Source organism: Brassica napus, chromosome C6, assembly GCF_020379485.1.
Source record: "Brassica napus cultivar Da-Ae chromosome C6, Da-Ae, whole genome shotgun sequence".
NCBI classification, from domain to species: Eukaryota; Viridiplantae; Streptophyta; class Magnoliopsida; order Brassicales; family Brassicaceae; genus Brassica; species Brassica napus.
Window position 1 is genome coordinate 34,522,836 of NC_063449.1, and position 26,414 is coordinate 34,549,249.

General features: G+C 37.3%; 6 protein-coding genes across 10 annotated transcripts; 5 read left to right on the forward strand and 1 right to left on the reverse strand.

Annotated features, from left to right (window-relative positions):
- On the forward strand, window positions 1-4,115 carry LOC106402970 (homeobox-leucine zipper protein HDG11). The gene is made up of 10 exons (XM_013843794.3): window positions 1-1,021; window positions 1,096-1,213; window positions 1,281-1,469; window positions 1,557-1,994; window positions 2,074-2,178; window positions 2,246-2,446; window positions 2,514-2,688; window positions 2,760-3,019; window positions 3,110-3,199; window positions 3,277-4,115. The coding sequence occupies exons 1-10, from the start codon at window positions 870-872 to the stop codon at window positions 3,679-3,681; spliced, it is 2,133 nt and encodes a 710-aa protein (XP_013699248.1). The 5' UTR covers window positions 1-869; the 3' UTR covers window positions 3,682-4,115.
- A 3,114-nt stretch (window positions 4,116-7,229) lies between these two features.
- Window positions 7,230-8,084, reverse strand: LOC125588499 (glutathione S-transferase T3-like). The gene has a single exon (XM_048759869.1). The coding sequence runs from the start codon at window positions 8,082-8,084 to the stop codon at window positions 7,230-7,232; it is 855 nt and encodes a 284-aa protein (XP_048615826.1).
- Window positions 8,085-9,862: 1,778 nt separating this feature from the next.
- On the forward strand, window positions 9,863-11,541 carry LOC106406341. Of its 2 annotated transcripts, none has more exons than XM_013846976.3 (6): window positions 9,863-10,065; window positions 10,151-10,218; window positions 10,558-10,606; window positions 10,691-10,797; window positions 10,882-10,964; window positions 11,064-11,541. In XM_013846976.3, exons 1-6 carry the CDS (start codon window positions 10,017-10,019, stop codon window positions 11,335-11,337), a joined length of 630 nt encoding a protein of 209 aa, XP_013702430.2. In that variant the 5' UTR covers window positions 9,863-10,016; the 3' UTR covers window positions 11,338-11,541. The 2 variants fall into 2 exon arrangements, with proteins under 2 accessions (XP_013702430.2, XP_013702431.2); XM_013846977.3 differs by having other exon boundaries at window positions 9,932-10,065; window positions 10,512-10,606.
- Window positions 11,542-13,324: 1,783 nt separating this feature from the next.
- On the forward strand, window positions 13,325-14,932 carry LOC106353632 (protein N-lysine methyltransferase METTL21D-like). Its single transcript, XM_048760044.1, has 5 exons — window positions 13,325-13,698; window positions 13,920-14,062; window positions 14,142-14,326; window positions 14,406-14,519; window positions 14,618-14,932. Exons 1-5 carry the CDS (start codon window positions 13,426-13,428, stop codon window positions 14,788-14,790), a joined length of 888 nt encoding a protein of 295 aa, XP_048616001.1. The 5' UTR covers window positions 13,325-13,425; the 3' UTR covers window positions 14,791-14,932.
- Window positions 14,933-15,032: 100 nt separating this feature from the next.
- LOC106406336 (serine carboxypeptidase-like 2) lies at window positions 15,033-17,639 on the forward strand. Of its 2 annotated transcripts, none has more exons than XM_022704767.2 (13): window positions 15,033-15,251; window positions 15,328-15,473; window positions 15,557-15,633; window positions 15,708-15,827; window positions 15,956-16,135; window positions 16,231-16,332; window positions 16,406-16,492; window positions 16,592-16,660; window positions 16,742-16,813; window positions 16,882-17,000; window positions 17,074-17,187; window positions 17,282-17,327; window positions 17,418-17,639. In XM_022704767.2, exons 1-13 carry the CDS (start codon window positions 15,109-15,111, stop codon window positions 17,496-17,498), a joined length of 1,356 nt encoding a protein of 451 aa, XP_022560488.2. In that variant the 5' UTR covers window positions 15,033-15,108; the 3' UTR covers window positions 17,499-17,639. The 2 variants fall into 2 exon arrangements, with proteins under 2 accessions (XP_022560488.2, XP_013702421.2); XM_013846967.3 differs by having other exon boundaries at window positions 15,735-15,827.
- Window positions 17,640-20,956: 3,317 nt separating this feature from the next.
- Window positions 20,957-24,323, forward strand: LOC106404919 (serine carboxypeptidase-like 2). 3 transcript variants are annotated; one of them, XM_048760046.1, is made up of 14 exons: window positions 20,957-21,436; window positions 21,514-21,659; window positions 21,735-21,811; window positions 21,886-22,008; window positions 22,108-22,210; window positions 22,289-22,326; window positions 22,809-22,907; window positions 23,057-23,143; window positions 23,228-23,296; window positions 23,372-23,443; window positions 23,517-23,635; window positions 23,748-23,861; window positions 23,965-24,014; window positions 24,094-24,323. In XM_048760046.1, exons 1-14 carry the CDS (start codon window positions 21,291-21,293, stop codon window positions 24,180-24,182), a joined length of 1,332 nt encoding a protein of 443 aa, XP_048616003.1. In that variant the 5' UTR covers window positions 20,957-21,290; the 3' UTR covers window positions 24,183-24,323. The 3 variants fall into 3 exon arrangements, with proteins under 3 accessions (XP_048616003.1, XP_048616002.1, XP_022560489.2); XM_048760045.1 differs by having other exon boundaries at window positions 20,966-21,436; window positions 22,108-22,171; window positions 23,965-24,010; window positions 24,089-24,323; XM_022704768.2 differs by having other exon boundaries at window positions 21,039-21,436; window positions 23,965-24,010; window positions 24,089-24,323.
- The last annotated feature ends 2,091 nt before the right edge of the window (window positions 24,324-26,414 follow it).

The following is a 26,414-nucleotide window of genomic DNA, read 5'->3' on the forward strand; positions in this document are numbered from 1 at the left end:
TCCTTTTTAATTTTACTAGTATAAGACGTGAGAGGAAGTCGCCGGAGAAAGTGGTTAAAGTCCCTTGCTTTTATCCAACCGCCGTCGATTAACCCTCCCTGGAGACAACAAACCGTTCTCTTTCAAAAAACCAATCTCTTTCCAGAAAGAGTTAGTTGCGGAGAGAGAGAAAAAAAGAAGAAGGTTGGTTCGGTTCTCTCTTTCTCTCTCTCTCCTTACCCCCGAGTATGGTGAGAGTACTACTTAGCAGTAATGGAAAGAACAAGAGACTTAAAAACCCCCTCTCTCTCCTATTAAAACCCCATCGGTTACACAATTTCTAAAGAGAGAGAGAGTTTAGGAATCTGTAATGAATGTGAAGAAGAAGCAAAAAAGAAAAAGGGATTAAGAGAGGAGAAAGAAACCACTAATGGCGGCTTTAGAGTGAGAGGCTTAGAGCAAGTAGAGTTCATCACACCCTCCTCTCTCTAGGGGGTGACATTATTACGGCCTAAAAACAGAGTTTTCTTCTCTCCTTTATTTTAGCTGAAATTATAGAGCAAAAAAAAATCAATCAATCTTCATTTCATATCAATGATTTGTTGCCTTAATCAAACCCTTTCACCTCCCGTAATCACCGCCTCTCTCAGATTCTCTTCCGTTTCGTTTTCCTTTTAACCTCTCTCTCTCTCTCTCTCTCTCTCTCTCTCTCTCTCTCTCTCTCCCTTCTTGTAGGTGCAAAAACTTTATCTCTCTTTCTCTGTTTCTAGTGGGTCTGCGTTAATGGCGACAGTGGTGTAAATGGACCATTAACAGTTTGTGGTTGGGTGAAAACTAAGTAACAAAAAATAAAAAGAGTCTTTACTCTTTCTCTTCTTTGTCTAAAGAGGATGAGTTTCGTCGTCGGGGGAAGTGGTAGCGGCGGAGGAGACGGCGGAGACGGTGATGGTGGTGGTAGACAACGTCACGACGCGTCTGAAACTGATAGGAAGAAGAAACGTTACCATCGTCATACCGCTCAACAGATTCAACGCCTCGAATCGTAATATTCTTTCTCTTTAGTTTTTGTTTTTCGGTCTGAGAATGTTATTCTGATAACCGTTTGAATGTTTGCAGGAGTTTTAGGGAGTGTCCTCATCCAGATGACAAGCAGAGGAATCTACTCAGCAAAGAGTTGGGTTTGGCTCCGAGACAGATCAAGTTCTGGTTCCAGAACAGACGAACTCAGCTTAAGGTTTTGTCTCTATCTCTCTCCTGTTTATCTGAGTATTGTTGATCGTGATTCATGTTCTTTTGTGTAGGCGCAACATGAGAGAGCAGACAACAGTGCACTAAAAGCTGAGAACGATAAGATTCGATGCGAGAACATTGCCATCAGAGAAGCTCTCAAGCATGCTATATGCCCTAACTGTGGAGGCCCTCCCGTTAGTGAAGATCCTTACCTAGACGAGCAAAAGCTCCGCATGGAAAACGCTCATCTCAGAGAAGAGGTTTTTGTTTTTGTTTTTTTTGTTTTTTGTTTTTGTCTTTTTATTTTCCCTTCATTTCTAATCTAAAATCTTTTTATTTGCAAACAGCTTGAAAGAATGTCCACCGTTGCCTCAAAGTACATGGGAAGACCAATCTCATCTCACATCTCAACTCTACATCCAATGCACATCTCACCGTTGGATCTCTCCATGACTAGTTTAGCTGGTGGTCCTTCGCTTGATTTCGATCTTCTTCCGGGAAGCTCCATGTCTAGCAACTTTGCGGTATCTGACATGGACAAGCCTATTATGAACGACATTGCTTTGACTGCTATGCAAGAACTGCTCAGGCTTGTTCACACAAACGAGCCTCTGTGGAGTGGATCAGATGGATGCGGAGAGGTTCTCAATCTTGGAAGCTATGAGAATGTTTTCCCAAGGTCAAGTAACCGAGGGAAGAACCATAACGTTAGAATCGAGGCGTCTAGGTCCTCTGGTATTGTTTTCATGAATGCTATGTCGCTTGTCGACATGTTCATGGATAGTGTAAGTTACCTGAGACATCCTTCATCATGTATTTTGTTGGCAGCATTTGAGATATGAAGTTTGTCTTTTGAATTTGCAGGCCAAGTGGGCAGAGCTGTTTCCTTCAATCGTTGCAGCTTCTAAAACGCTTGCAGTGGTTTCTTCAGGAATGGGAGGTGGTACCCATGAGGGTGCATTGCATTTGGTAAACTTCCTTAACTTGTGATGCATCATTAGCATTATTAGTTTCCTCATGCATTTGGTTTGTGTAGATGTATGAAGAGATGGAAGTGCTTTCTCCACTAGTAGCAACACGCGAGTTCTGCGAGCTACGCTACTGTCAGCAGATTGAGCAAGGGAGCTGGATAGTTGTCAACGTCTCATATCATCTTCCTCAGTTTGTTTCACACTCTCACTCCTATAGGTTTCCATCTGGATGCTTGATTCAGGACATGCCTAACGGATACTCCAAGGTTTGAGTTTGTTCTTTTTCCCTTTCTACTAAATTAGCATCTCCCTCAAGTTCATGATATGTAACAGGTTACTTGGGTTGAGCATACTGAAACCGAAGAGAAAGAACCGGTCAATGAGATGTACAGAGAGATGGTTCACAAAGGGATTGCTTTTGGAGCTGAGAGATGGGTTACTACTCTCCAGAGAATGTGTGAAAGATATGCTTCTCTATTAGCACCAGCAGCTTCATCCCTCGGTGGAGGTAAGCTAAATCAACATTTGGTAATCTAATTTTCTGAATTGATTTAATAAATGTTTGTTTTTGAGTTTTAGTGATTCCATCGCCGGAAGGGAAGAGAAGCATGATGAGACTAGCTCATAGAATGGTTAGCAACTACTGTATAAGTGTCAGCAGATCTAACAACACTCGCTCAACGGTTGTTGCGGAGCTGAACGAAGTTGGTGTCCGTGTGACTGCACATAAGAGCCCTGAACCAAACGGCACTATCCTCTCTGCTGCTACCACCTTCTGGCTACCAAACTCTCCTCAAAACGTCTTCAACTTCCTCAAAGACGAAAGAACACGTCCTCAGGTAACAACAAAATAGGACTCAAGACATCTTCATAAGTAAAAAGACTGTTCCTATGTAATGATTAATGTTTCTTTGCTTTTTTTTTTTTAGTGGGATGTTCTTTCGAATAGTAACGCGGTTCAAGAAGTTGCTCATATAGCAAACGGATCACATCCTGGATGCTGCATATCGGTTCTACGTGTAAGCCTTTACCTCTATTTCAAAATCTCTCCATGATTCTTTGTTTCTTGGCTGATGGAGTTTTGTTTTGCTATTAGGCATCGAGTGCATCACAGAGTAACAACATGCTGATTCTACAAGAAACCTCAATAGACTCATCAGGAGCACTTGTTGTGTACAGTCCTGTGGATTTATCAGCGCTGAACATTGCAATGAACGGCGACGATACGTCATACATTCCAATCTTGTCCTCAGGCTTCGCAATCTCACCAGACGGAAACCGCAATAGTCCAAGTGCTGAGCAAGGAGGAGCCTCATCGTCAAGCGGTTATGGAGGAGGAGGGTCATTGATAACGGTTGGGTTTCAGATAACGGTTAGCAACTTACCGTCTGCTAAACTTAACATGGAGTCAGTAGAAACGGTTAATAACCTGATTGGAACCACAGTGCACCAGATTAAAACCGGGTTGAACAACTTTCCTAGTGCTTCAACTACAGTTTGATGCAACAACCAATTAAAAGCTCTTTTCTGCTTTTTTCTTCTGGGTGTCTCTTTCTCTTCAATGATGGATCAGAGAAAGTGAATGCCATAGAGAGAGAGAGAGAAGAAAAGACATTAACTTCAACTTGTTCTGTTCTTGGACAAAACCTCATTTAAACAACCAGCTGGATTCTTACTCACCTTCCTCCTCCTCATCATCTCTCTTCATTTGTTGTTTCTTTTAATGAGATTTTTAGGTTTTTTTACTATTATTATTGTTTTTGGTTAGAAACTGGAAGTCAAGAACGCACCATGCAAGTTCAAACTTTCTTTGTATGGTTCGGGTATTGACTTCTATCGCAAGGTTTTTGTTTCTTTGTTACAGTTAAAAGCTTTTAAACTTTGTTCATCTTTCTATTAAAATGGTATGTGTTCTGCTTTTGCCTTTTTCTTAAACCTTCCTCTTTGATCAAAGTGCGTCTGTTGATTGATCTAATTGTTGTTATGTAAATGAAATGAGATCTCTGACAAGTTGATGACTTTTTGAAAGTTAGAAGGAAGGAAACAATAAAATATTTAATGATTTATAAATGCGATTTTCTTTTGGTTGGTTTGGTTTTATTGTAAGTTGTATTCGTACGGACCAATGAACCCATCACACTCTCTCATTGGTTTACAAATCTAATAAATTCACCTTGTAATGATCATCAAACTTATGGTGAAGATTCATGTCACGTCTCTCACCAACACAATAACGTCCAACGTGCGGTTTTGTTTTGTTTTTTTTTTTTATTATAGAATTTTTTTATTATATTATTATCATCATTTTATCAAATACCACATGTTTTCAAAAGTTTAGTTGTAGTTTCTGACCGTGTTTCAAAAAAAAAGGTTTATGATTCAACTTGTGATTTAATAGTCAACAGTTTTTTTTTCCTTGTAGGGTTTGGATCCGTAGATAGATATAAATCGTGATAATGCATCTGTATATAGTAAATGTACTTTCTGTCTATAACTTGGGTCACATGCCAATAAAGGTTACTTGACGTTGCTAGTCTAAGAGACTACTACTAGACTTCTTTTCTTCTTTTTCTAATAGTTCAAACAAAAATTAAACAGATAACTATTGTGGTATATATTGTGAATTGTTGAAATTATTATTACTAAGCCGTAAATTACATTAGATAGTTAAGCTGTTAGAGCACGTTCAACCATAGAACCCCTAATGGGTTCTTAATTCATTTTAAAGTAATAAATTTAGCTTAAGAACCATTGCTAAGAATCTCTTTGTTTAAACTGTTCCAATGGTAGATTCTTAATTAAAGGTTCTTAAAAAAAATAATACTAAAGATAAAAAAAATAATACTAAAGATAAATTTAATTTTAGTAAAAATTTATTTATTAAATAAAATATATTACAAAAAATCATTTTAAACATAGATTTAAAAAAAAATTACAGCAAAAATTACTAAAATAAACGAAAATAATTTGAAAAAAACACATAATATATCAGTTGTTGTCCTCATCACGTCCGAATTTACACCATATATGTTCAACCAAATCAGCTTTCAGTTGGTGATGCATCTGTCTATCACGAATTCTAGTTCGAACACCCATCATATTGGCGATATTTGTAGGGGTATCTGTAGAATATGTGAGATCAACATGTGAACTCCCGTTGTGTTCTTGTTGGAACTCTGAAACATCATATTGAGTGTAGCCATCTCGTTCGTCTTCTACTATCATATTATGGAGTATGATACATGCTCTCATAATCTTTCCAATTTTGACTTTATCCCAAAAAAGAGCTGGATTCTTAACAATCGCAAAGCGAGCTTGCAAGACTCCAAATGCACGCTCGACATCTTTCCGGGCAGCTTCTTGATGTTGAGCAAATAAAATTGCTTTCGGTCCTTGTGGTATTGGAATAGATTGGATAAAAGTTGCCCATTTTGGATAAATACCATCGGTGAGATAGTAAGCCAAATAATACTCTCTTCCATTGACCTAGTAAGTGACTTGCAGAGCATGACCTTTTATTATGTCATCGAAAACAGGTGAACGATCTAGAACATTGATATCATTTAAGGTACCTGGAGGTCCGAAAAACGCATGCCATATCCATAGATCATACGACGCAATTGCCTCTAAAACAATCGTGGGTTTTCCCGAACCACTTGAATATTGACCTTTCCAAGCGGTAGGACAATTCTTTTACTCCCAGTGCATACAATCAATGCTTTCTATCATTCCGGGAAATCCGCGATGCTCTCCGATATAAAGTAGGCGTTGAAGATCAGCCAGTGTTGGTTTTCTTAGGTACTCATCGCTGAAATTTTTTATTATTCCTTCGACAAACTGTTCCAAACATGACCGAGTAGTAGTTGCACTGAGCCGGAGGTATTCGTCAACCGCATCAGCCGCATGACCATATGCCAAGACTCAAATAGCTGCGGTACATTTTTGAAGTGTAGAGAGACCAAGCCTTCCGAGACCATCTGGTTTTTGTTGAAAGAATTTCATTTCATTGGAGAGTCGATCAACAATTTTCATGAACAACAGCTTGTTCATTCTAAATCGTCGGCGGAATATATTATCAGGATATGTTGGTGTGTCACTGAAATAATCATTCCACAGCTAGAGATTGCCTACTTCACGGTTTCTTTCGATATAAGCTCTTTTTTTTTCTTCTTCTTTCTTCTTGTTGATCACCATAATTATTGACAACATTTTCGAAGTAACGATCAAAATATTGATCACAGTGTTGATCAAATATGTCATCTTCTAAATCCTGAAAATGATTATTGGAAGAAGATGCCATAAGAAACAAGATGGTGTAGAATGAAAAGCTTGTTTATATGAAAAGAGGAGATAAGAAACAAGAGGAGATATGACACTTTATGTTTATATGAGAAGTTTGTTTACATGAAAAATTTTATCGTGGAGAATGAGAAGTTTGTTAAGAAAGAAGTATGAGAAGTTTGTGCAAATGAGAAGACTTGAGAAGTTTATATAATACATTCAACTTGAGTCAATCACACTACACCACAATTTGACAAAGACTAGTGACTTACAACTCGACAAAGACTCGTGACTTACAACAACAACACTGTCTTGTGAACAACACATGAGACAACAGAATACACAGTACAACAAGACAAAGACCCGTGAACACATGTGACAACAGATGAGACATGATTCATCCAATGTCTTCCAACAACAACACTGTCTTCCAACAAATTGTATTCCAACTCGCATGACCTGAAAATACAGAGACAAAAAGACAAAAAACATTAATCCAAGCACATGTCAACAAGACAAGAAAAATACAGACACAGAAAGACTCGTGAACACATACACACAGCTTTTTTAAAACATATATATCAAGTTGAGAAACCGAACATAAGAAATTATATTATTAATGTGGAGAGACAGAAACTTGCAAAATAAGAACCGAGACTTAAAGACAACACAAACTTAAGCTTAGAGACCAACAAACAAGTAATTTGACAACACAAACTTAAGTTTAGACCATACTTTAAACAACACAAACTTAAGTTTATACTATAACTAATTTGACACAAGCTCATCAATGAGCTTCTTCTTCAAAGCTTCTTCATACTCGGGTAGATCTGCTTTGCCAACTAATGAGTCAAGTAGCTTCATCTTTGCCATCCTCTCTTTGACAGCCAAATCTTCCTTCCTGATCCTCCACATACTCTCCAACTCATCCAGCGCCTTACCATCTCCCATCGTCTTCTTACCATGGCGCTTTGAAGCCTTAACACCAGGGGGACGCATAGTTGCTTGCTCAGCTTCACCAGTGGTGGTTTCAAACGCGTAAGAGCTTGCTGATTGTGCACTCTCATCAAACTTCCTCTTTTTGCCGCTTGCTGTGGTTTTAGAACTACACAATTCACACCATTTCTGGTCATTCCTCAACTCCTTCCATGCGTGCTCAAGAGTAAACTTCTTCTTGTGGTTGTTGTAGAAGATCTCATGCGCATGTTTGAGAACATCGTTCTCATTTTGGCCGCTACTCTTCTCCCTTGTTGCTGCTTCATACGCCCCACAAAATTTGTTTACTTGGTCATTTATCTTCTGCCACCTTTGCTTACAATGAGGTGGCTGTCTAGTTTCAGAACCTGCAACTTTGAGACTTGCTGCAAAGTATGCAACAATCCTTTTCCAGAACGCACCAGCTCTTTGCTCTTTAGCTACCACCGGGTCTTTGCTTGTGTTTAGCCAAGCGCTAATGAGGGCAACATCATCAACTGGCGTCCACGCCCTCCTTTCTTTACGGTCTGCAGGGACTTGGGAGGAAGAGACTTCGACACTGTCTTGGACATAACCAAAGACAGTGTTTTGCTGACTATTCAGAAGATCAACAAAGTTTCCAATCGGTGTATATGAATTGGAATCCATATCCGAAAGGCTCAAGAGAGAAACAACAGAGAGAAACAACAGAGAGAAACAACATAGATAAACAATAGAGAGAAATAAAAGAAATAACGAAAAGAGAGAAAGCTTTGATAGATGTAAGAGAAGAATGACGGTTTTAATAAAAGAGAAGAAGGGAAGAAGGAAACAAGTATTGATCACCATTGATCAACACCCAACCATTTCGAGAAGACAGTTTTCTAACCCATTAATCACACATCACCTTTGTTTTCTATCTAACCACAACATTAATGACCACAAGTAAATATCTCTCTAACCACAACATTAATTACCAACAGTTCAATTGAAACCAAAATGACAAACAATTTTCAGGTCAAACAGACAAACAAAAAACACATAATAGACACTATTCAATCCGAGCACAAACTAGAGTCAATTTAGTTCATAGACACAAACCAAAAGCACCATCAATTCAGTTCAGAGACACAAAGCAGAAGCACCATCAATTCGGTTCAATTCAAACCATTTCGACAATCAATCCAGTTCAGACACACAAACTAAATGCTAAATCAATTCAGTTCAGATAAACAGACTTAATCAATTTGACAACCATTCCAATTCAGATAAGACAAACAGACTAAACCAATTCAGTTCAGCGATAAAGATGCGTGTTACCTTTATTGCCATTGTAGTCGAACGTTGATGAACCTTCATGTTTGTTGATCCGTAAGACGAACATCGATATCCTCTTGATCGGAACCATCTCAACAGACAGAGAAACAAAACAAAATAAAAGTGGATCAGAGGTGACCGATTACAATAACAGACATCAAAAGCCAGATCATATGAAGCAAACACATCACAAATACAGAGAAAGACCAAAAATCAAAGACATGCATAAGTTGAAAGAGAGATACTCTGCTTTACCTTTCGCTTCGGCGACTTCAGCCGTGGAGGGAGAGATAGAGGTTTTCAACCGTCGAGGAGCGCCGTCGAGCCACAGAAACAGAAGCCGTGATTCTTCTCCGAGGAGAGATGATGAAAGAGAGGCAGAGTGGTGGAGAGAGCTAGAGAGACGCATCGTCGTCTATCAAATAGGCCACAATCGACGCCTCCACCGCCAGATACGAGGTTCTCACCGTCACATACGCCGACGGTTTCAACCGATCGGTGAGAAATCGATCAACACCGGCGGATTCGACGAGGTGAGGTGAAGAGACGAGGTTTCGTCTACGCGGCGGAGAGAGAGAAGCCGTGTGTTTGTCAAAAAAAGAGCGAAAGAGGTGTGCCCAATAGCGAACACGTGTCCACAAGACGTGGTTCTTCTTCCCCTTATTTAAGCGCCGCTTCCACTCATTAATCCCATTTATCTTTTTTCTTAAATCCAAAATTAAACTAAGCACCCCCTTAACAACCCGCGTTGAACGTGCTTTTAGACTCTTAGCTAAGACATTGATGTAACTATGTCAAAAATGACATGAATACAAAATTGGGAAGATACATAACCAAGAGAGTGAATGAGACATGAAATAAATTTTCTTACTGGTATGATCAATGACGTGTTGCAAATTTAATGACTTTTCCATCCTCCTACTAAATATATATATATATTTTTTATCATATAGTAGATTCAATAAATTCTAAATAGGTGAAGTTATTTTCAAATGATGATTTTTTTTGTTTAAGAAAAAAAAAAGAAAAGAAAATAATAATGAAACTTATACCTTTTAAATCTTATTTATTTCCTATAAAAAAAATAGTAGTGAATATTGGGCTAAGAAATTAACTAGGCCTGAATAAAGTCCGATTGTCTAGAGTAAGCCCAATGGAGAAGACAAAACCCAAACATCATCACTTCATGTTTTGTCCGAGGGAAAGCCAATTTCCGTGTTCTTCCTCATCATCCCTGGAAAACGTAGGAACCCTAATCTTCTGTGAGTTTCTTTAAGCGAGACGATGTCAGGGAGGGAAGTTAAAGAATACACAAATCTCTCCGACCCTAAAGGTGCAACCTTTAATCGAACATTGTTTCTGGTTAGATTTCATTGTATGGGTTTCTCGATTGAGCTTCGTTTACTTTTTGATTGCAGATAGGAAACTAGGGAAGGGGGGTAAGATAGATGATGAAGATGTCACCTTTCAACGGATGGTTGCAAAGGTTAGCGCCTCGCCCTCTCCTTTGTTACCTAGTTGTATGCGAGAGCTTATCTCTGTGTAAATTGTTCCTCTTTCTTGCATTGTATAATAGTTATTTGATTCGTCTTTTGAGTGTCATCGGTTTGATCAAGCTCTTGTTTCTTCCTTGCTTCCATACCACTGGATCAACGTGGTGTTTTATTGATTGTTGTGGTTTATAGAGAAAGCTCTTTCTTAGAAGTGTTGTTGGTTATTGATGTCTGTGAAGTGATTCTATTTTTGGGAAGAGACTGTTCTGATAACATGCCCCGGCAGGGATAATGGCCCCTGCCAACTTTTTTTTGTGGTTATTTGCATTTAGATGCAAGATGTTGCTGGTGAGCGTGGAGGCTATCTTCATGGAAGAGGCGGTACCAATCTCTCTCCCTTTCTTTCTCTCTCATCTCTTTGAAATTGTTTCATTACTTTTGAAGTGTTTTTTTTTATTACTGTAGCTTTGGACAGCGACGATTTACTTTATTTGAAAGAGCAGATGGAGGCAGAGCAGGATGCAGAGCGCCTTCTGAGACGAACTGAGAAGAGGGCTTTTGCTGCCTTTAAAATATCCTTTCTTGTTTGATTATTGTTCAGTAGCTAGCCATGATTTCATTCACCACTGTATATGTCTTTCTTGACCATAAATCACAAAGCTGCAACCCAAGCTGATTCATCTCCAGCATCTGTTCCTTTACCACTTCGTGTTGAGCCCAAACCAAAGAGTGGTATCAGGTAGCAGTTTCCTCCCTTTCTACTTTATTCTCACCATGAAATGGATTGTCTTAAGACTCTAAGTCGGTGACCAACTTTGTGTGTGTTTCCAATGTGTAGGCAGCAAGATTTGCTGAGAAAGGTTGTTGAGGTTAAACCAAAGCGACCAAAGGTCTCTACGACCTCAAGTGCAGAAAGAAGCGATATAGGGCCAACAGAAGCAAAGGTTCAAAGAGATAAGCAGAAAGAAGAAGCTAATGCTGTGTCAAAGAAACTGGACAGACCTGAGGAGGAGCAACCCAGAGGGAAAGCAGCAGAAAGCAATGTGCAAGGTCAAAATGCTTTGAAAGGCTTGCTGGGATTAGCATATGAGTCTTCAGATGAAGAAGACTGAGAGGAGTGATGAACACTAAACAGGGTTCTTTCTCCATTTAGTCTCGCCGCGTTTTGTTTTTGCCGTCTCCAATATTTATGTTGAAAGCTTATAAGAGTTTAGCTTTAATGTTCAAGACAGCCCGTGGAGCCCTGCACTTGTTGTAATTTGTTGAGATCAAACGGGTTTGTTGGAGTTTGAAATAGAGAATTGTTTCCGAAACCATACGGTTGTCATGTTATGTTAGCAAGAGCTCATGATGTCAAACGTACAAATTTACATGAAGAAAATGGGAAGAGAAGGCTAAATTAACTAGGTGATCATGAGTTGAACAAACTTCTGGCTATCAGAGCTTTCAGGCTTCCAAGTGCCTGTATTGCAGAAATTGAGAGGTTATGTTCAGCTTTCTTGTGGTCAGGGCCGGACATGAAAAGGTTGCTTGGGTGGATGCATGTAAACCAAAACATGAAGGGGGACTAGGCACTCCATCTCTAAAGGTGGTATATATGGTCAGTTGCCTTAAGCTTATATGGTGGTTGTGTTCGGCGAAGTCGCTGTGGATGCAATGGATACAAATGTATCTTATTCGAAAGAATTTGTTCTGGTCTTTACTTTGAGGGAAACTTCCTAAGCTGGATCATGGTTGTGGAGGAAAATTTTAAATGCTCGAGAACTGGCTAAAGCTTTTCACACATTAGAAATGGTGTAACCACTTTTTTTTTGTTTGATTGTTGGACTGACATGGGCAGATTACATGACATTATTGGAAACAGAGGTGTTACATTGACATTGACATGGGCATAGCAGAAACAGCAACAGTGGAAGATGTCATTAACACCCACGGGCAGATAAGGCATCGAGTCTCGGGCTTAAATCAGGTGGAGGATGAAATAGATAAGAGGAGGCAAACAAGGGTTAAGGTAGAGGATATTCAGATATGGAGACAAAATGAAAATAAGTATAGCAACAAATTCTCATATAAGAACACTTGGCAGCAAATAAGATAGAAGTGACCACAGTTTATTCTTGGAGTAAGAGTATCTGGTTTGCGAATAGAACACCAAAGTACGCCTTCTTAATGAGTGGAATTTTGGGTGATGACTGACTATACTACTGCTAGTAATTTAATGGCAGCTCTAATCAAGGAATCAACATCAAGCTGGATAAAACTCTTTATTACAATACAAGGTATGCTGCTTTCCAGGCGGCTGCAGTCCACTGTATATGGCGTGAAAGAATTAACCGGAGACATGGAGAGGATCCTTCACCTCCTCTCAGACTTGAGAAGCATATGGACAGGAGAATAAGAAACAGACTCGGCACAATTCGTCTTCAAGGAAAATAGAGTTTATGAAGCAGGGCTTTCTAACATGGTTTGGTTCAAGGATAAGCAAGCACCTAGCACGTTTTTTACATTCATATGGTTTATTAGTTATGAGAGATATATATATATTTTTTTTGAACTTATTTTATGAGAGATATTTTTAAAAAGTTAAAAACACTTCTCTGAAAAAAAAGCACTAGATGTAACACAGTCTTTTGGTTTGAGTATAACTTTCACATTCATTCCAAAAAAAAGGAGTAGTTTGTGAATCTAGAGGTCATTAGCTTCATTGGAAAGAACTTTAACCATTGTACCAGAGATCTCTTGTTAAAATGATTGTTGAGACAAAACTAACGTTACATGCTGAGTTTTAGGTGCATAGGATTATGAGTTTCGGTCCAGAAACTTCCTTATATTAAAAAAATAAAGAATAGCTTGTTTCAGATTTCATGAAGATGAAGATATGCCTACAAGCTTATGTAATGTGGGAGATTGATGAAGCTTGTGACAATACCAAGTTTGTGACTTAACCAACGGTTTATATGAAATACAACATATCATCCATAACATAATATTAATAGCTTGCTTGATTATTTGGGTTAATTAAATTTCTTACAAACTCCTTGGGGGGGGGGAATAGGAGAAAATGTAAAAATATTGGTTAATTGGTAATAACCCCACAACTATGCTGTATTTCACTTAGATGCCCCCCGTTTGTTTGTTGGTCCGTCTCCTAAAGGCCGGAGAGAGAGTCAATTCGGCGGCACGTGTGGGGGTTTTAGAAAATGGGCGAGGAGGAAGCAAGTAAAGGAGAAGATACGGTGGAGGAGATACGCCGGATGAGTGGTTACGGCGGAGATGTGATAGCCGTCGGTGGGTTTCCGACTTCAGACTCGGAATCCGATTCGGATTTGGCGGCGGCGGAGATAATGATCATATGGGCTATTCAAGGCCCAACATCTTTTGCTCCCAACACCTTAGTTTCGCAGTCTTCTCTTGAGCTGCGTCTCGACGCTTGTGGCCACTCACTCTCTATCCTCCAGTCTCCTTGTTCACTGGTAAACCTCTTAGCTTAACATATTCATAGCATAAAAAATGTGAACTTTTAGGGTTTATACATTGTATTTTAACTTGGGTAGTTAGGTTGTAGAAGATGCTTGTGTTTGTGGCTTTTAGCATAGCATTTGAAGGCAGTGATGTAACTTGATTCTTCTTGCACTGATCATCAAATGGGTTTGAACTATCTCATGTGTGTTTTGTTGTATATTGGGATGTGAAGAACACGCCTGGAGTAACGGGGTCAGTAATGTGGGACAGTGGTGTGGTCCTAGGGAAGTTCTTGGAACATTCTGTTGATTCCAAAGATCTTTCTCTTGAAGGCAAGAAAATCGTTGAGCTGGGTTCTGGTTGTGGCTTAGTTGGGTGAGCTAAAAAAAGTGCAAATCTTTATCTTCCGTGATTGAACTCCACGAGTACTGTGTTTTGAACTTTGCTCTCTCAGTTGTATCGCAGCGCTTTTGGGAGGCGATGTTGTTCTCACCGATCTCCCGGATAGACTGAGGCTACTCAAGAAGAACATCGACACCAATCTGCAAAGTGGGAACACAAGGGGATCTGCTGTTGTGCAGGAACTTGTTTGGGGAGATGACCCTGATCCAGATTTGATTGAACCACTCCCTGATTACGGTACATTTATTCATCTCATCCGCTTTTGCTTTGCACACACCATTTTCACACCTTTTTTACTGTCTCTGCACTTTTGTAGTATTAGGCTCAGATGTTATCTACAGCGAAGAAGCTGTTCACCACTTGATCCAAACGCTTGTGCAACTTTGCGGCGATCAAACTACAATCTTCTTATCAGGAGAACTACGGAATGGTATTATTCTTTCTCTTCTTGTGTGCTTTTACTCACCTTACATATATCAGAGTACACAATGTCTAAATTTTGCTGCTGTCCCTTTTTTTTTATGTCAGATGCTGTTCTTGAGTATTTCTTAGAATCTGCGCTGAAAGATTTTGCGATAGGGCGTGTGGAACAAACACAGTGGCATCCGGATTATCGCAGCCGTAGAGTAGTACTTTACGTTCTTGAGAAGAAGTCGAAGAGATGCCTCGCTGATGTTTCTTCGCTTAATCAGTCTTGTTAGCCATTGAGGTTTGTTTTGTTTACAGTGTATGATGACGGACCACATTAGAATAAGACCATTATAAATTATAAAAATATGACTTTGTTACATGTAGTAGTTTTGTATTCTGTTAAACATTATTATATACGATTTGAGGATCAGACATGAAAGTTTCCCATAAGAAAAAGTGACAAGCTGGGTGATGGAGCCAAGGTTAATATAAGATGCAGAGTGGGTTGGCGACTTTCTTTGGTTTTTTACTTCGACGTTTTCAGTATTAAGATCCAATCATTGTCAGTTCTTAAAGACTATTGACTTTCTGAAACTGGAAAAAAACGAATGGCTAAGGACTATGTTTCCTCTATTCTGAAATATCTGCTTCTGCATCTTGTCTTCTTGAGTCAGCAACATGCTGATTCTGCCTCTATCGTCAAGTTTCTTCCTTGTTTTGAAGGCCCTCTTCCCTTTGAGCTTGAAACCGGGTTTGTTTTCTCTTCTATTTGTGGTTAGTTATTTCTGTGTTGACTCTTACTAGGTTACTGTTTCTTGTGAATGAAGTTACATTGGTGTTGGTGAGGAAGAGGAAGTGCAATTGTTCTACTACTTCATCAAGTCTGAGAGGAAACCTGAAGAAGACCCTCTTCTTCTTTGGCTAAGTGGAGGACCTGGCTGCTCTTCCATCCATGGTCTTCTGTTTGAGAATGGTGAAATTTGAAACATTGATAAACTCAATTCTTATGCGTCTCTTATTACTAGTTTTAATTGTATACATGTATATGGTGAGTAGGGCCTCTGACTATGAAGCTTGAGGTGTACAATGAAACTCTACCTTCGTTAGTCTCTACTACATACTCATGGACAAAGGTAACAACACAAAGTGTGTTTACTCATATGGCGATCACAAAACCTGATGATCAGTTCTTGATCATGTTCCTCAGACGTCTAGCATTATATTCTTGGATCAGCCTGTTGGAACTGGCTTCTCCTTCTCAACTCAACTTGTTGATACACCGAGTGATTCAGGAGAGGCCAAACGGATCCATGAGTTTCTTCACAAGGTGAGAAACATAATTGTTCTCTTAAAATATGTCACGGTTCCCAGTAAGAAATATGAACCGTAACTTAACAAATCAAGAACTGTGCATAGAATTTAAAAGCTCATTTTCTTTTCATGGTTGTTGTGCAGTGGCTAGGTAAGAATGAAGAGTTTATTCTCAACCCTTTCTATGTTGGCGGGGATTCTTATTCTGGTAAGGTTGTTCCTGCCGTCGTTCAAGAAATCTCTAAAGGTATGTATGGACACAGAGGAAACATGATGGATGATACATGCAATCATCAATGCTTTAAACCTCCCATAAATCTTCAGGTTCGTCGGTATTTTGTTGCTTCTTTTATGACATATGCCAAAGCATTAAAAAACTGATAGTTTTTCTTTGTCCGGGGTATACTGACCAACAACAGGGTTATGTTCTCGGTAACCCGGTAACAGGATCCGAAGTTGACTTAAACAGCCGTATTCCATTTGCTCGTGAAATGACACTGATCTCTGATGAGCTCTACGAGGTATGAAGCATGAAGTTTGCGTTTGTTTCTTGTTCCAACAATGTAGTTCAAATGTCTTTCTTTCTTTTTGCAGTCCCTAAAGAAAAGCTGCAAAGGAAAATATGTAAATGTTGATCCAGGTAACACAGAATGCTTGAAACTCGTTGAAGAATACAACAAGGTACACACTCTCGAATGTTTTTTTTCTTAGTTGATATTGTGTCTGCTTAATTAGTAAAAGAACATCACTCAGTACAGAACTTTTGTGGTTTCTTTATAGTGTACAAAGACAGTAAACCCATATCTTATATCAGAACCATTGTGTGAAACTGAGACTCCAGATTGCTATGTAAGTAATACATATCCCAACACTCTTTTAACTGTTAAACCATTGAGGAAACAAATATATATATAAAAGGTACTTTTGCAGATCTATAGGTATTTGCTAGCTAGCTACTGGGCCAATGACGAAAGGGTACGCAAAGCTCTTCAAATCTATAAGGTATATAAAACATGTTCATTTCAAGGTTTTGGATAAAGAAAAGTGTTTAAGAGGATATGTGATTGCAGGAGAGTGTAGGAAAATGGGTACGATGTAAATTCGATATTCCTTACATTAAAGACATTATAAGTAGTATACCTTACCATATGGATTACAGCATCAGTAGCCATCGTTCTCTCATCTTCAGGTCAGAGTTTTAACTTCTTTTTCTTTTCTTTCCTCACCAAGATCCATAACTTTATGTGGTTTTGGGTGAACAGTGGTGATCACGATATGGCAATACCTTACCTTGGAACTCAAGCTTGGATAAGATCGCTCAACTATTCTGTAATTGAGGACAAGAGGCCATGGATGATCAATAATCAGCTCGCTGGGTATTATACTGAGTATTCTTGTTTATTGTTTTTTTTTATTAGAGAGTCACCTACTCACCTCAGAGATCAACCAATCTTTGCATCTTCTTGGCAGATATACAACAACTTATGCAAATAAAATGACATTTGCTACTATCAAAGCAAGTCTTTCCCTACTTCTCTTAAAAATTTTCAGTCGGACATTTTTTACTGTGGTTTTAACTTAATTGCGTTGTGGGTTTTGAGTATAGGGAGGTGGTCATACAGCAGAGTATAAACCAGAGGAAAGCTTTATCATGTTTCAACGGTGGATAAATGGCCAATCTCTGTAAACAACTAACCTATATTTAAACAAGCTCTGTATACACACATGATGTGGTATTATTTACCTGTAATCATTGAGGTTGTTTGTGTGACGATGACTTGCCACTTAACATTGGAGTATATTATAAGATGAAAATTTACTTTTAAAACAGTAAAACTAGATTTTGAGTTTGTTTTCGGAACAAAGTAAATTTATTTGATATAAATTTGTATTTCTTATTTTTCTATTTTGCATTTAAATGCTACAACAAAACTAATATATTTCTACAATTTATATATATATAATGTTCTGATGAAAATAATTTCGACTATGGAATATGTAATCAGGTTTTAGAATAATATGCAAATATATATAGGCGACAAATATTTAAAATACGTAATCAGATTTGAATAAAATAAGGGTATTTTTTACATTTATATAGCATTTTGAGTTATCATAGTAATTAGTTAATAATATCCATACCTAAAATCCGACCCTTAATCAATCCGAAAGTCAGCATCCTAGATCTGATTAGACCTAGTTTATATACTTGAATGGATTTTAAATTGCTATATCCGAAAAACCTATATCAAATCTGACAATCCCGAGAGCCGAATGAGTATCCGAACATATATATAAGTTATAATTATACTTATAATAATATTCATACCTAAAGCTAAAATTATAAATAAAATATATTAGTTATTATGGGTATTTATGGTTAAAAATGGATGTTTTAGAAACAAAATATCCAGATCAATTGTATTCATGGTTACTTTCAGATCAAAATAACTTATTTGAACCATATATAATAAGTATTTTTGGTTATTTTTAATTATTTTGGGTAAATTTATGTAATTTGGATATAAATACCCAGACTAAGTCGAAAAGTTTGGTTATTTCAGTTAAAAAATATCCGAATTCGAACCAGATATAACAAATATCCTGAACTTTTTAAAATCTATTTATCAGAAAAGATATGACAATAAAATAAATAGACCTGTTTAATTTTAATATCTAATAGAATTATTATAATATTTTGTTTGTGTGTTAATGTATTTTTGGTTTTTTTTATACGGGTAAAATACATCAGATGATAAAAGTAAAATATATTATATTAAAATAAAGTATATATATATATATATATATATATATATATATATATATCTCAATAAATTATTTCTGTCAGTCCAAGACTATGAATTTATGTTGAAAGAAAAAAAGGAAGATGAATCTTAAACCTATCAAGTTAATATAACGGAAAAATGTTGATAAAATATGTTACTATTTGCTCCCAAAAAACTATAAAGATTTTTTGGTCTGATAATTTAGTTATAACTATAAAAGAAACTAGATTCTGCCCCGTCCTTAAAAGGGGTATATTTTTTGTTTTACATTTTTCTTAGAAATTTTAATTTTTATATTTGTGTTTTAATCATTTTTGTGTTTTTTTATAATATTTTTCTTAAATGATTAATAATAAATTTTAATAATTGTATTAAAATAGTTGGACTACACATATATCAATAGGTCATGTTCATGTTTTAATAGAATAGATAAAGATAATTGAGGGAAATGAGTCCCATCTATTTTGTGTGATTCATACGAAAAAAACAAAGGAACTTACATGTTATACAAATATAAATTAGCTGCAGTAAAAGAAAAAAATGAAAATTAGTTATAGTTATTATATAGATTTAGTCAAATATGTTCCAGTCATTTATTTGCACAGGCTCCGTGAGTTTTTTTATTTGTATAGGTAAGAGTTGTGGATCCCTAGAATATAGGATTAGAGGAGTAGTTACAATACATCATATAATGTGAATTTGCCGGATGACCAAATTTGAAAATGAAATTAAGTGCAAAACATTGATTTTGACGTTATTAAGTCCATAACAATTATGTCAACTTCTATCTGATACTATATTTTTTTTAATCAAGTTGCCAGTAATAGAAAGAGAAACTGATGACATCAACAATTTGACACCCCACAATTAATTATCACACGTAATACAACAAAAACCACACTTTTGTTTAACACATAAATATGCATCTAATTTTTCAATACCATATCACTAAAATTAATATGATTCAAAATCCACTCACATCTAATAAATACTAAAACTCCAAACCTCAACTCCTAAATACTAAACCCTAAACTTTAAACATCACCCTTTCATCTAAATATTAAACCATAAACCCTAATTAATGAACCCTAAACCCGTAAACCTTAAACCCAATTATCAAAATCTGAAAATAGTATATAATATTATGTAATATTAAACAAAATGCAAACTTAATTTTTGAATAGTATAGGACTCCAATCCAACACACAACTTCTCAATGCTAAACTCAGACCTAACGTTTGAATACTAAACCCAAAAATGCTATCACTAAACCCAAACCTAAACTCCCACCTTCTAAATATTAAACCCTAAACCCAAGTATAGACTCTAAACCCAAATAGAATGGAGCAAAATACATAGTATAGTACAAATTGGTGAGCAAAAAAGAACATTCTTTATTAATCGTCAAATGGAACATACATAATACGGTCACTAAACCCAAACCTCAACCCCCACCTTTCAAATACTAAACCCTAAATCTTAATCATTAAACCCTAAACCCAAATATAAACTCTAAACCCAAATAATATAGAACAAAATACATAGTATAGTACATATAGTTGTAAACTAGAAATTGATAAATAATGAATTTATCAAACAATCGATGGTACAATAATACAACAATTGTAGCATACTATTTAGTTCGGTACTTGCGAATGGTACGAAAATATAAGAATCATACTATACTATAATTTTCTTTCACTACATATAGTATAGTCAGCGAGTTCATCTTCTTCACATCTTCCTCTTTTTGCAGACATGGTGATATACGCATTCACTAGTCCAGAGTAATTATTCTTCACCGTACCATATCAATACAACATACTATAAAAATTTAAATAACAATGAAAAAAATTAAGATCAACAACATTAAAAAAAAACTCAAAAAAAAAAATTCTGACGTCACCTCGTCACGATTTATGAAGAATCCATGTTCTTTCTCCGTCTAGTAGTTTGTGTTTGTATGTATGAAAAAGAAACAGAGATTAGAGGAGAAAAGGAAGAAGAAGATAAAAAGATGTGCACCAATGATAGCCACAATTTATTAAATCATTTATTTAAGAAAATTTTAATAAATAATTCTCAGTAGATTACACAGGTTGAATTGAAGGGTAATATAACATTATTACATAAAATACATATACTGTAGATGAAAGTTATAGGTTTTAGTTACCTAATGAATTATAATTTGTTTGAAAGTTATACAGGCCAATTCCCCAATTATAAAAGGTATTTATAATCGGCAGTTGATTTTGTAAAATGAAGTCCAACGGCAAATAAGTAATATTCCTTAAAAATAGGACATTAGTGGTTATGGAACTGCTTTGTTATTTAGATGTATGTAATTAGTCATATAAGCAGTTATATATTGATACCGTATTATTTTAAATTAGACTGAACTAATATTTTAATAGTATTGATTGATGATTGATGATTGATTTATGCTCACGACAAGCGGAAGGACAATAAACAAGTAGTTTTGTATTCTATTAGCACTATTAAACTATGTACGTTTTGAAAATCAGGCACTAGAATTACAGATTAAAAATAAAGTGACAGGTTCGGTGATGTATCCAAGCTTTGAGAGATGAAGAGTGGGTAGCAAGTTCCTTTTTTTTTTTGGGGTTTAGTATATAGATACAATCATTGTCCAGTCCTTTAAGGCCATTGACTTTCTGAAACTTGAAGAACTAATGGCTAAAGATTACGTTTCCTCTGTTCTGAAATCTCTGCTTCTGCTTCTTCAACTTGTCTTGTTGATTCATGATGCTGATTCTGCCTCCACCGTTAAATTTCTTCCTGGTTTTGATGGCCCTCTTCCATTTGAACTCGAAACCGGGTTTATTTCTCTTCTTTGTTGTGGTTAATTGAATCTATGTTGACTCTTAGTAGGTTACTGTTTTCTTGTGAATGAAGGTACATTGGTGTTGGTGAGGAGGAGGAAGTGCAATTGTTCTACTACTTCATCAAGTCTGAGAGGAACCCTGAAGAAGACCCTCTTCTTCTCTGGCTAAGTGGAGGACCTGGCTGCTCTTCCATCTCTGGCCTTCTTTTTGAGAATGGTGAAATCTAAAACGTTGATCTTCTTCTTTATCTTGTTCTTCTGCGTATCCGATGTTGATGAAATTCAACAACAGGGCCTCTAACTATGAAGCTTGATGCTTACAATGGAAGTCTGCCTTCTTTGGTCTCTACTACATACTCATGGACCAAGGTAACAACACCAAGTGTGTCTATTCATATGACGATGACAAAACCTGACGATCAATTCTTGATCATTTTCCTCAGCTTTCAAACATAATATTCTTGGATCAACCTGTTGGAACTGGCTTCTCCTACTCAAGAACTTCACTTCATAACAAACCGAGTGATTCAGGGGAGGCCAGACGGATCCATGAATTTCTTCAAAAGGTAAACTACTGACAAACTTTGATGTCTCTTGGAGCGACGGTTTTTGGTGCATAGACATTTAGGAGCTTGTTTCTGCTTCTTTTTGTTGTGGTTGTGCAGTGGCTAGGAAAGCATCAAGAGTTTACCTCAAACCCTTTCTATGCTGCAGGAGATTCTTATTCCGGTATGATTATTCCGGCTCTGGTTCAAGAAATCTCAAAAGGTGTCCATAGTTCTTTTATATGAAACCTCCACACCCTTTTCTAACATTCCTTGTAACAGAAGAAACATGATGGTGCAGGAAATTATCAATGTTGCAATCCTCCAATAAATCTTCAGGTTCTTCAGTATTTCTTGTTTCTTATATTTGATTTCTTTTAGTATGTGCAAATGGAGCATTTCAAACAAAATTAGAGCATCTTCATTAGGTTTTCACCATTAAAGTTTTGAAAAATAATATAAGTGAATAAGAGAGAAGGAGATGAGCTTCAAATGAGAAACTCAACAAAAAAATTTTGAGAAATTTTTGAGACATTTGACGTTGTATCAATGGTTTATGTATTCGACGATTATAAAATTAATTACATAACTAAAATGAACAAAATATTATTTTTATATTAGTGAGATAATTCATATGAGTTGTTCACCAAAAATGATGCTCTTAGGTTTAAAATATTTATAATATCTTCTAAAACTTTATATGTATGTAATTAAACTGTAAGAAAAATTACTATTAACCCATCGATTATACATTTAATACAAAATTTCACAAAAGCCTAAAAACTGATAATTTTTTTCGTCCTTGACAACAACCTTTACAGGGCTACATGCTCGGTAACCCAATAACAGAACATAATGGTGTAAACTACCGCATTCCATATGCTCATGGTATGGCACTCATCTCTGATGAGCTCTACGAGGTATGCATACACATCAACTCTTTGACAACACGAAAAAACCATTGTTCAAAGGGAATATTATATGACATGCTTTTGTTTGTCGTCCCCCACAATGAATATATGTTGTTAAGAAGCAGTTCTATGAGACACTTCTTTTCTTTGTTTTCTAGTCGCTAAAAAGAGTATGCAAAGGAGAGTATGCATATGTTGATTCACGTAACACAGAGTGCTTGAAACTCCTTGAAGAATATAATAAGGTAAATTGATATTGTCACTGCCTTGTAAAAGATATCGTCACCACTAACTTCAGCTTCAGCCTTCTTTGTGTGGTTATTTTACAGTGTACAGATAGAATAACTCTATTTATTATACAACATCCTTTGTGTGAAACTGAAACTCCAAATTGCTATGTAAGTAGATCCATATTGCCCCTCTAGCTCTTTACCGTTTAACCCACTGAGTAAAATACAAGTTTGCTTTTGCAGATTTATCGCTATTTGTTATCTACCTACTGGGCTAATGACAAAACCGTACGTAAGGCTCTTCAAATCAATGAGGTATTTATATGATTATTTACTTATAAAGTTTTTTGCTCTAGTCTTATGTATGAAATGTTACATGATTTTCTAGGAGAGTATAGGGGAATGGATACGATGTAATCTGGATATTCCTTACAATCATGACATTGTAAGTAGCGTACCTTACCATAAAAACAACAGTATCAGTGGCTATCGTTCTCTCATCTTCAGGTTGGATTTGAAAGCCTTTTAATCACCTCATTTTGTTCCCTACAAAAACGTTATGTGAACTTCGTGCGGTTTTTTGTCAAAAAAAAAAAACTGTGCGGTTTTTGGTGAACAGTGGTGATCATGATATGGCAGTGCCTTACCTTGGAACTCAAGCTTGGATAAGGTCTCTCAACTATTCCATCATTAATGATTGGAGGCCATGGATGATCGACGACCAAATCGCTGGGTATACAAATATATATACCCATCTTTCTTTAATTGGTCGTATCTCTTTGTTCATTCGTTTTATCAAACTCACTTCGAGATTGCCACTGACTCTTAATTCGCAGATACACAAGAACTTATGCAAATAAAATGACATTTGCTACTATCAAAGCAAGTCTTATCCTTTTCTTTGTCCCTACTCAACTATTTTTATTGGGGTTTTTATTGAGTTGTGGGTTTTTATTACAGGGAGGTGGGCACACGCCAGAGTATAAACCAGAGGAAAGTTTTATCATGTTCGAAAGGTGGATCAGTGGCCAACCTCTGTAAAAGAGTAAATTAATTATGAGTCTTTCAAGTGACTCGAAATAAAACTCCTACATAATATGTTAATCTACTTTGTAAAGCAACTACTCGGTCATGTTTTCACAACGATAAATTAATAACTCCTAAAATAATCAATGGCCCTAGACAATTCAGCTTACATGTTTGTAGTGCATCGATGGCCGTGGAATCTCCCAAGGCACGAGGCCAGTAAATAAAGAGAGCTGGTGAAAGGTGCTTGGATATTAAATACTAGCTAGATGATCATCTTATTAGAGGTGTACAATTGCTTGATTTTAGTGTACGAGGTTAATTAAATAGTAAGATTTGACGTCCAATATAGTAGTAAGAGATGACGACAATTCACATGCTACTCTCTCATTTATTATTTAGAATAGGAGAGATTGACCTTTTAATATCTTGCTTAACCTCATGATTTATGGCTTTCTTTCTAACCACACAGTGTAGTGCCGCATCCAATTGTGATGGTGTCTTGTCTTGGACCATCCATAACTAATTTCAGAATGTAAGGAACAATATGATAAGCAGGTGCTTATCCGTAACAAGAAAAGGAGAGAGATATAAAAAAAAGAGAGAGAAGATAAGATTTAACTTTAGTGATCAATTATGATAAGATCAAATGTTTACAAATCAAGGTATTAAATAGATAATGTAAAGACATCATACGACAACGTATTATTAATTATGAGACTTGGCTCCAAACCTCTCACACAATGAGAGTTTTTGTTTCCTTCCCTTCTTCCTTTAGCCACTCTTCTTAGTTCTCTTCGACCTCGACCTTCTCTGCGCCATAGCTAGAGGAACAGCTAGCTTATCAATACCTCCTCGTAAGAGACTCAGCTTGCCCTCAAGCTGGCAATGAGGAAACTGCCCCTTCAAACGGTCCCACGGCTCCCACGAGTTCTCAAATTCCGGTAGTCCTGACCATTTCACTAACACTTCAGTCCGTTTCTCCCTTGATGACCTCCTGATACTTATCAGCTCTTCGGCATCTGCATTCCATTCAAATGAAGATGATAATATCAGAGGCAACTCCTGTACCTTCGTACTAGGCTCCACTGCGAGCTTTAGCTGCGACACATGGAATACTGGGTGTATCAAGCTATGATCAGGCAAGGCTAGCTTATAGGCTACTTTCCCAACGCGCTTCTCCACTAGGTAACAGCCAAAGAAGCGTGGAGCCAGCTTCTCTGCTCGACGATAAGCTACCGACGTCTGTATGTATGGCCGTAGCTTAAGATACACCCAAGTCCCCACTTGAAATTCCACGTCTCTGCGCTTCTTATTAGCTGATGCTTGCATCCTTGCTTGCGCCACTGCCAGATTATCTATCAGTTACTGCAGAAGAGCGTCGCGACCTTTAACCATCTCTTCTACTTCCGCATTGGCAGTCGGAATATCTCCGAATCTGAGCAACTTTTGTGGGTCGCGACCATACAAAGCTTTGAACGGAGTGGTGTTCATGGCAGAGTGATGTGATGTATTGTACCAATACTCTTCCCACGGAAGCCACTGAGTCCAAGAAGCTGGCTTGCGCCCCGCGAAGCAACGTAAATACGCTTCTAAGCAACGGTTCACGACCTCTGTCTGTCCATCAGACTGGGGATGATACGCCTTGCTCTTATGTAGCGCAGTGCCCTGCCTCTTGAAGAGAGCAGACCAGAACTGACTCAGAAAAACCTTATCTCGATCTGAGACCATCGTTTCTGGAAACCCATGAAGTTTGATGACCTCTCTAATGAAAACCTCAGCCACAGACTTCACAGTAAACGGATGTTTCAGAGGGATGAAGTGAGCATACTTCGATAATCGGTCTACTACCACCAAGATCACATCAAACCCCTTTGAAAACGGCAACCCTTCGACGAAATCCAAGCTGATATCGGTCCAAACCTGTTGAGGTATAGGCAATGGAGACAGCAAGCCTGCAGGTGAGAGGGTGGAGTACTTGTTCTGCTGACATACCTCGCATCCCTTGATGAACTCAGTGATATCAGACCTCATCCCCTTCCAGAGTACTTCTCTCGCCATCCTCTTAAATGTTTTCAACACCCCTTCATGACCGCCCACGCTACGGTTATGAAACTGCTTCATCAGAGTGGGAATGAAAGGTGACTTAACAGGAATCACCAGTCGATTATCCTTCAAAAGTAACCCATCCTTCACACTGTAACCCTCAGTACCCTCAGCTCCTTCGTGCACAAACTTAATAATTTGCTGCAACACCTCG

What these genes read in the sequence shown, in the direction of transcription:
- LOC106402970 (XM_013843794.3), top strand. Translation starts at nt 870, where the DNA reads ATGAGTTTCGTCGTCGGGGGAAGTGGTAGCGGCGGAGGAGACGGCGGA. An exon ending in ACGCTCATCTCAGAGAAGAG is followed by an intron (nt 1,470 to 1,556) that starts GTTTTTGTTTTT and finishes ATTTGCAAACAG; the next exon opens with CTTGAAAGAATGTCCACCGT. An exon ending in TCGACATGTTCATGGATAGT is followed by an intron (nt 1,995 to 2,073) that starts GTAAGTTACCTG and finishes TTGAATTTGCAG; the next exon opens with GCCAAGTGGGCAGAGCTGTT.
- LOC125588499 (XM_048759869.1), bottom strand. Translation starts at nt 8,084, where the DNA reads ATGGATTCCAATTCATATACACCGATTGGAAACTTTGTTGATCTTCTG.
- LOC106406341 (XM_013846976.3), top strand. Translation starts at nt 10,017, where the DNA reads ATGTCAGGGAGGGAAGTTAAAGAATACACAAATCTCTCCGACCCTAAA. An exon ending in TTCAACGGATGGTTGCAAAG is followed by an intron (nt 10,219 to 10,557) that starts GTTAGCGCCTCG and finishes ATTTGCATTTAG; the next exon opens with ATGCAAGATGTTGCTGGTGA. An exon ending in CTATCTTCATGGAAGAGGCG is followed by an intron (nt 10,607 to 10,690) that starts GTACCAATCTCT and finishes TTATTACTGTAG; the next exon opens with CTTTGGACAGCGACGATTTA.
- LOC106353632 (XM_048760044.1), top strand. Translation starts at nt 13,426, where the DNA reads ATGGGCGAGGAGGAAGCAAGTAAAGGAGAAGATACGGTGGAGGAGATA. An exon ending in TCCAGTCTCCTTGTTCACTG is followed by an intron (nt 13,699 to 13,919) that starts GTAAACCTCTTA and finishes TGGGATGTGAAG; the next exon opens with AACACGCCTGGAGTAACGGG. An exon ending in TGAACCACTCCCTGATTACG is followed by an intron (nt 14,327 to 14,405) that starts GTACATTTATTC and finishes GCACTTTTGTAG; the next exon opens with TATTAGGCTCAGATGTTATC.
- LOC106406336 (XM_022704767.2), top strand. Translation starts at nt 15,109, where the DNA reads ATGGCTAAGGACTATGTTTCCTCTATTCTGAAATATCTGCTTCTGCAT. An exon ending in CTACATACTCATGGACAAAG is followed by an intron (nt 15,634 to 15,707) that starts GTAACAACACAA and finishes CATGTTCCTCAG; the next exon opens with ACGTCTAGCATTATATTCTT. An exon ending in AAGCTCTTCAAATCTATAAG is followed by an intron (nt 16,814 to 16,881) that starts GTATATAAAACA and finishes ATGTGATTGCAG; the next exon opens with GAGAGTGTAGGAAAATGGGT.
- LOC106404919 (XM_048760046.1), top strand. Translation starts at nt 21,291, where the DNA reads ATGGCTAAAGATTACGTTTCCTCTGTTCTGAAATCTCTGCTTCTGCTT. An exon ending in TCCATGAATTTCTTCAAAAG is followed by an intron (nt 22,009 to 22,107) that starts GTAAACTACTGA and finishes GTGGTTGTGCAG; the next exon opens with TGGCTAGGAAAGCATCAAGA. An exon ending in ATTTGCTACTATCAAAGCAA is followed by an intron (nt 24,015 to 24,093) that starts GTCTTATCCTTT and finishes ATTACAGGGAGG; the next exon opens with TGGGCACACGCCAGAGTATA.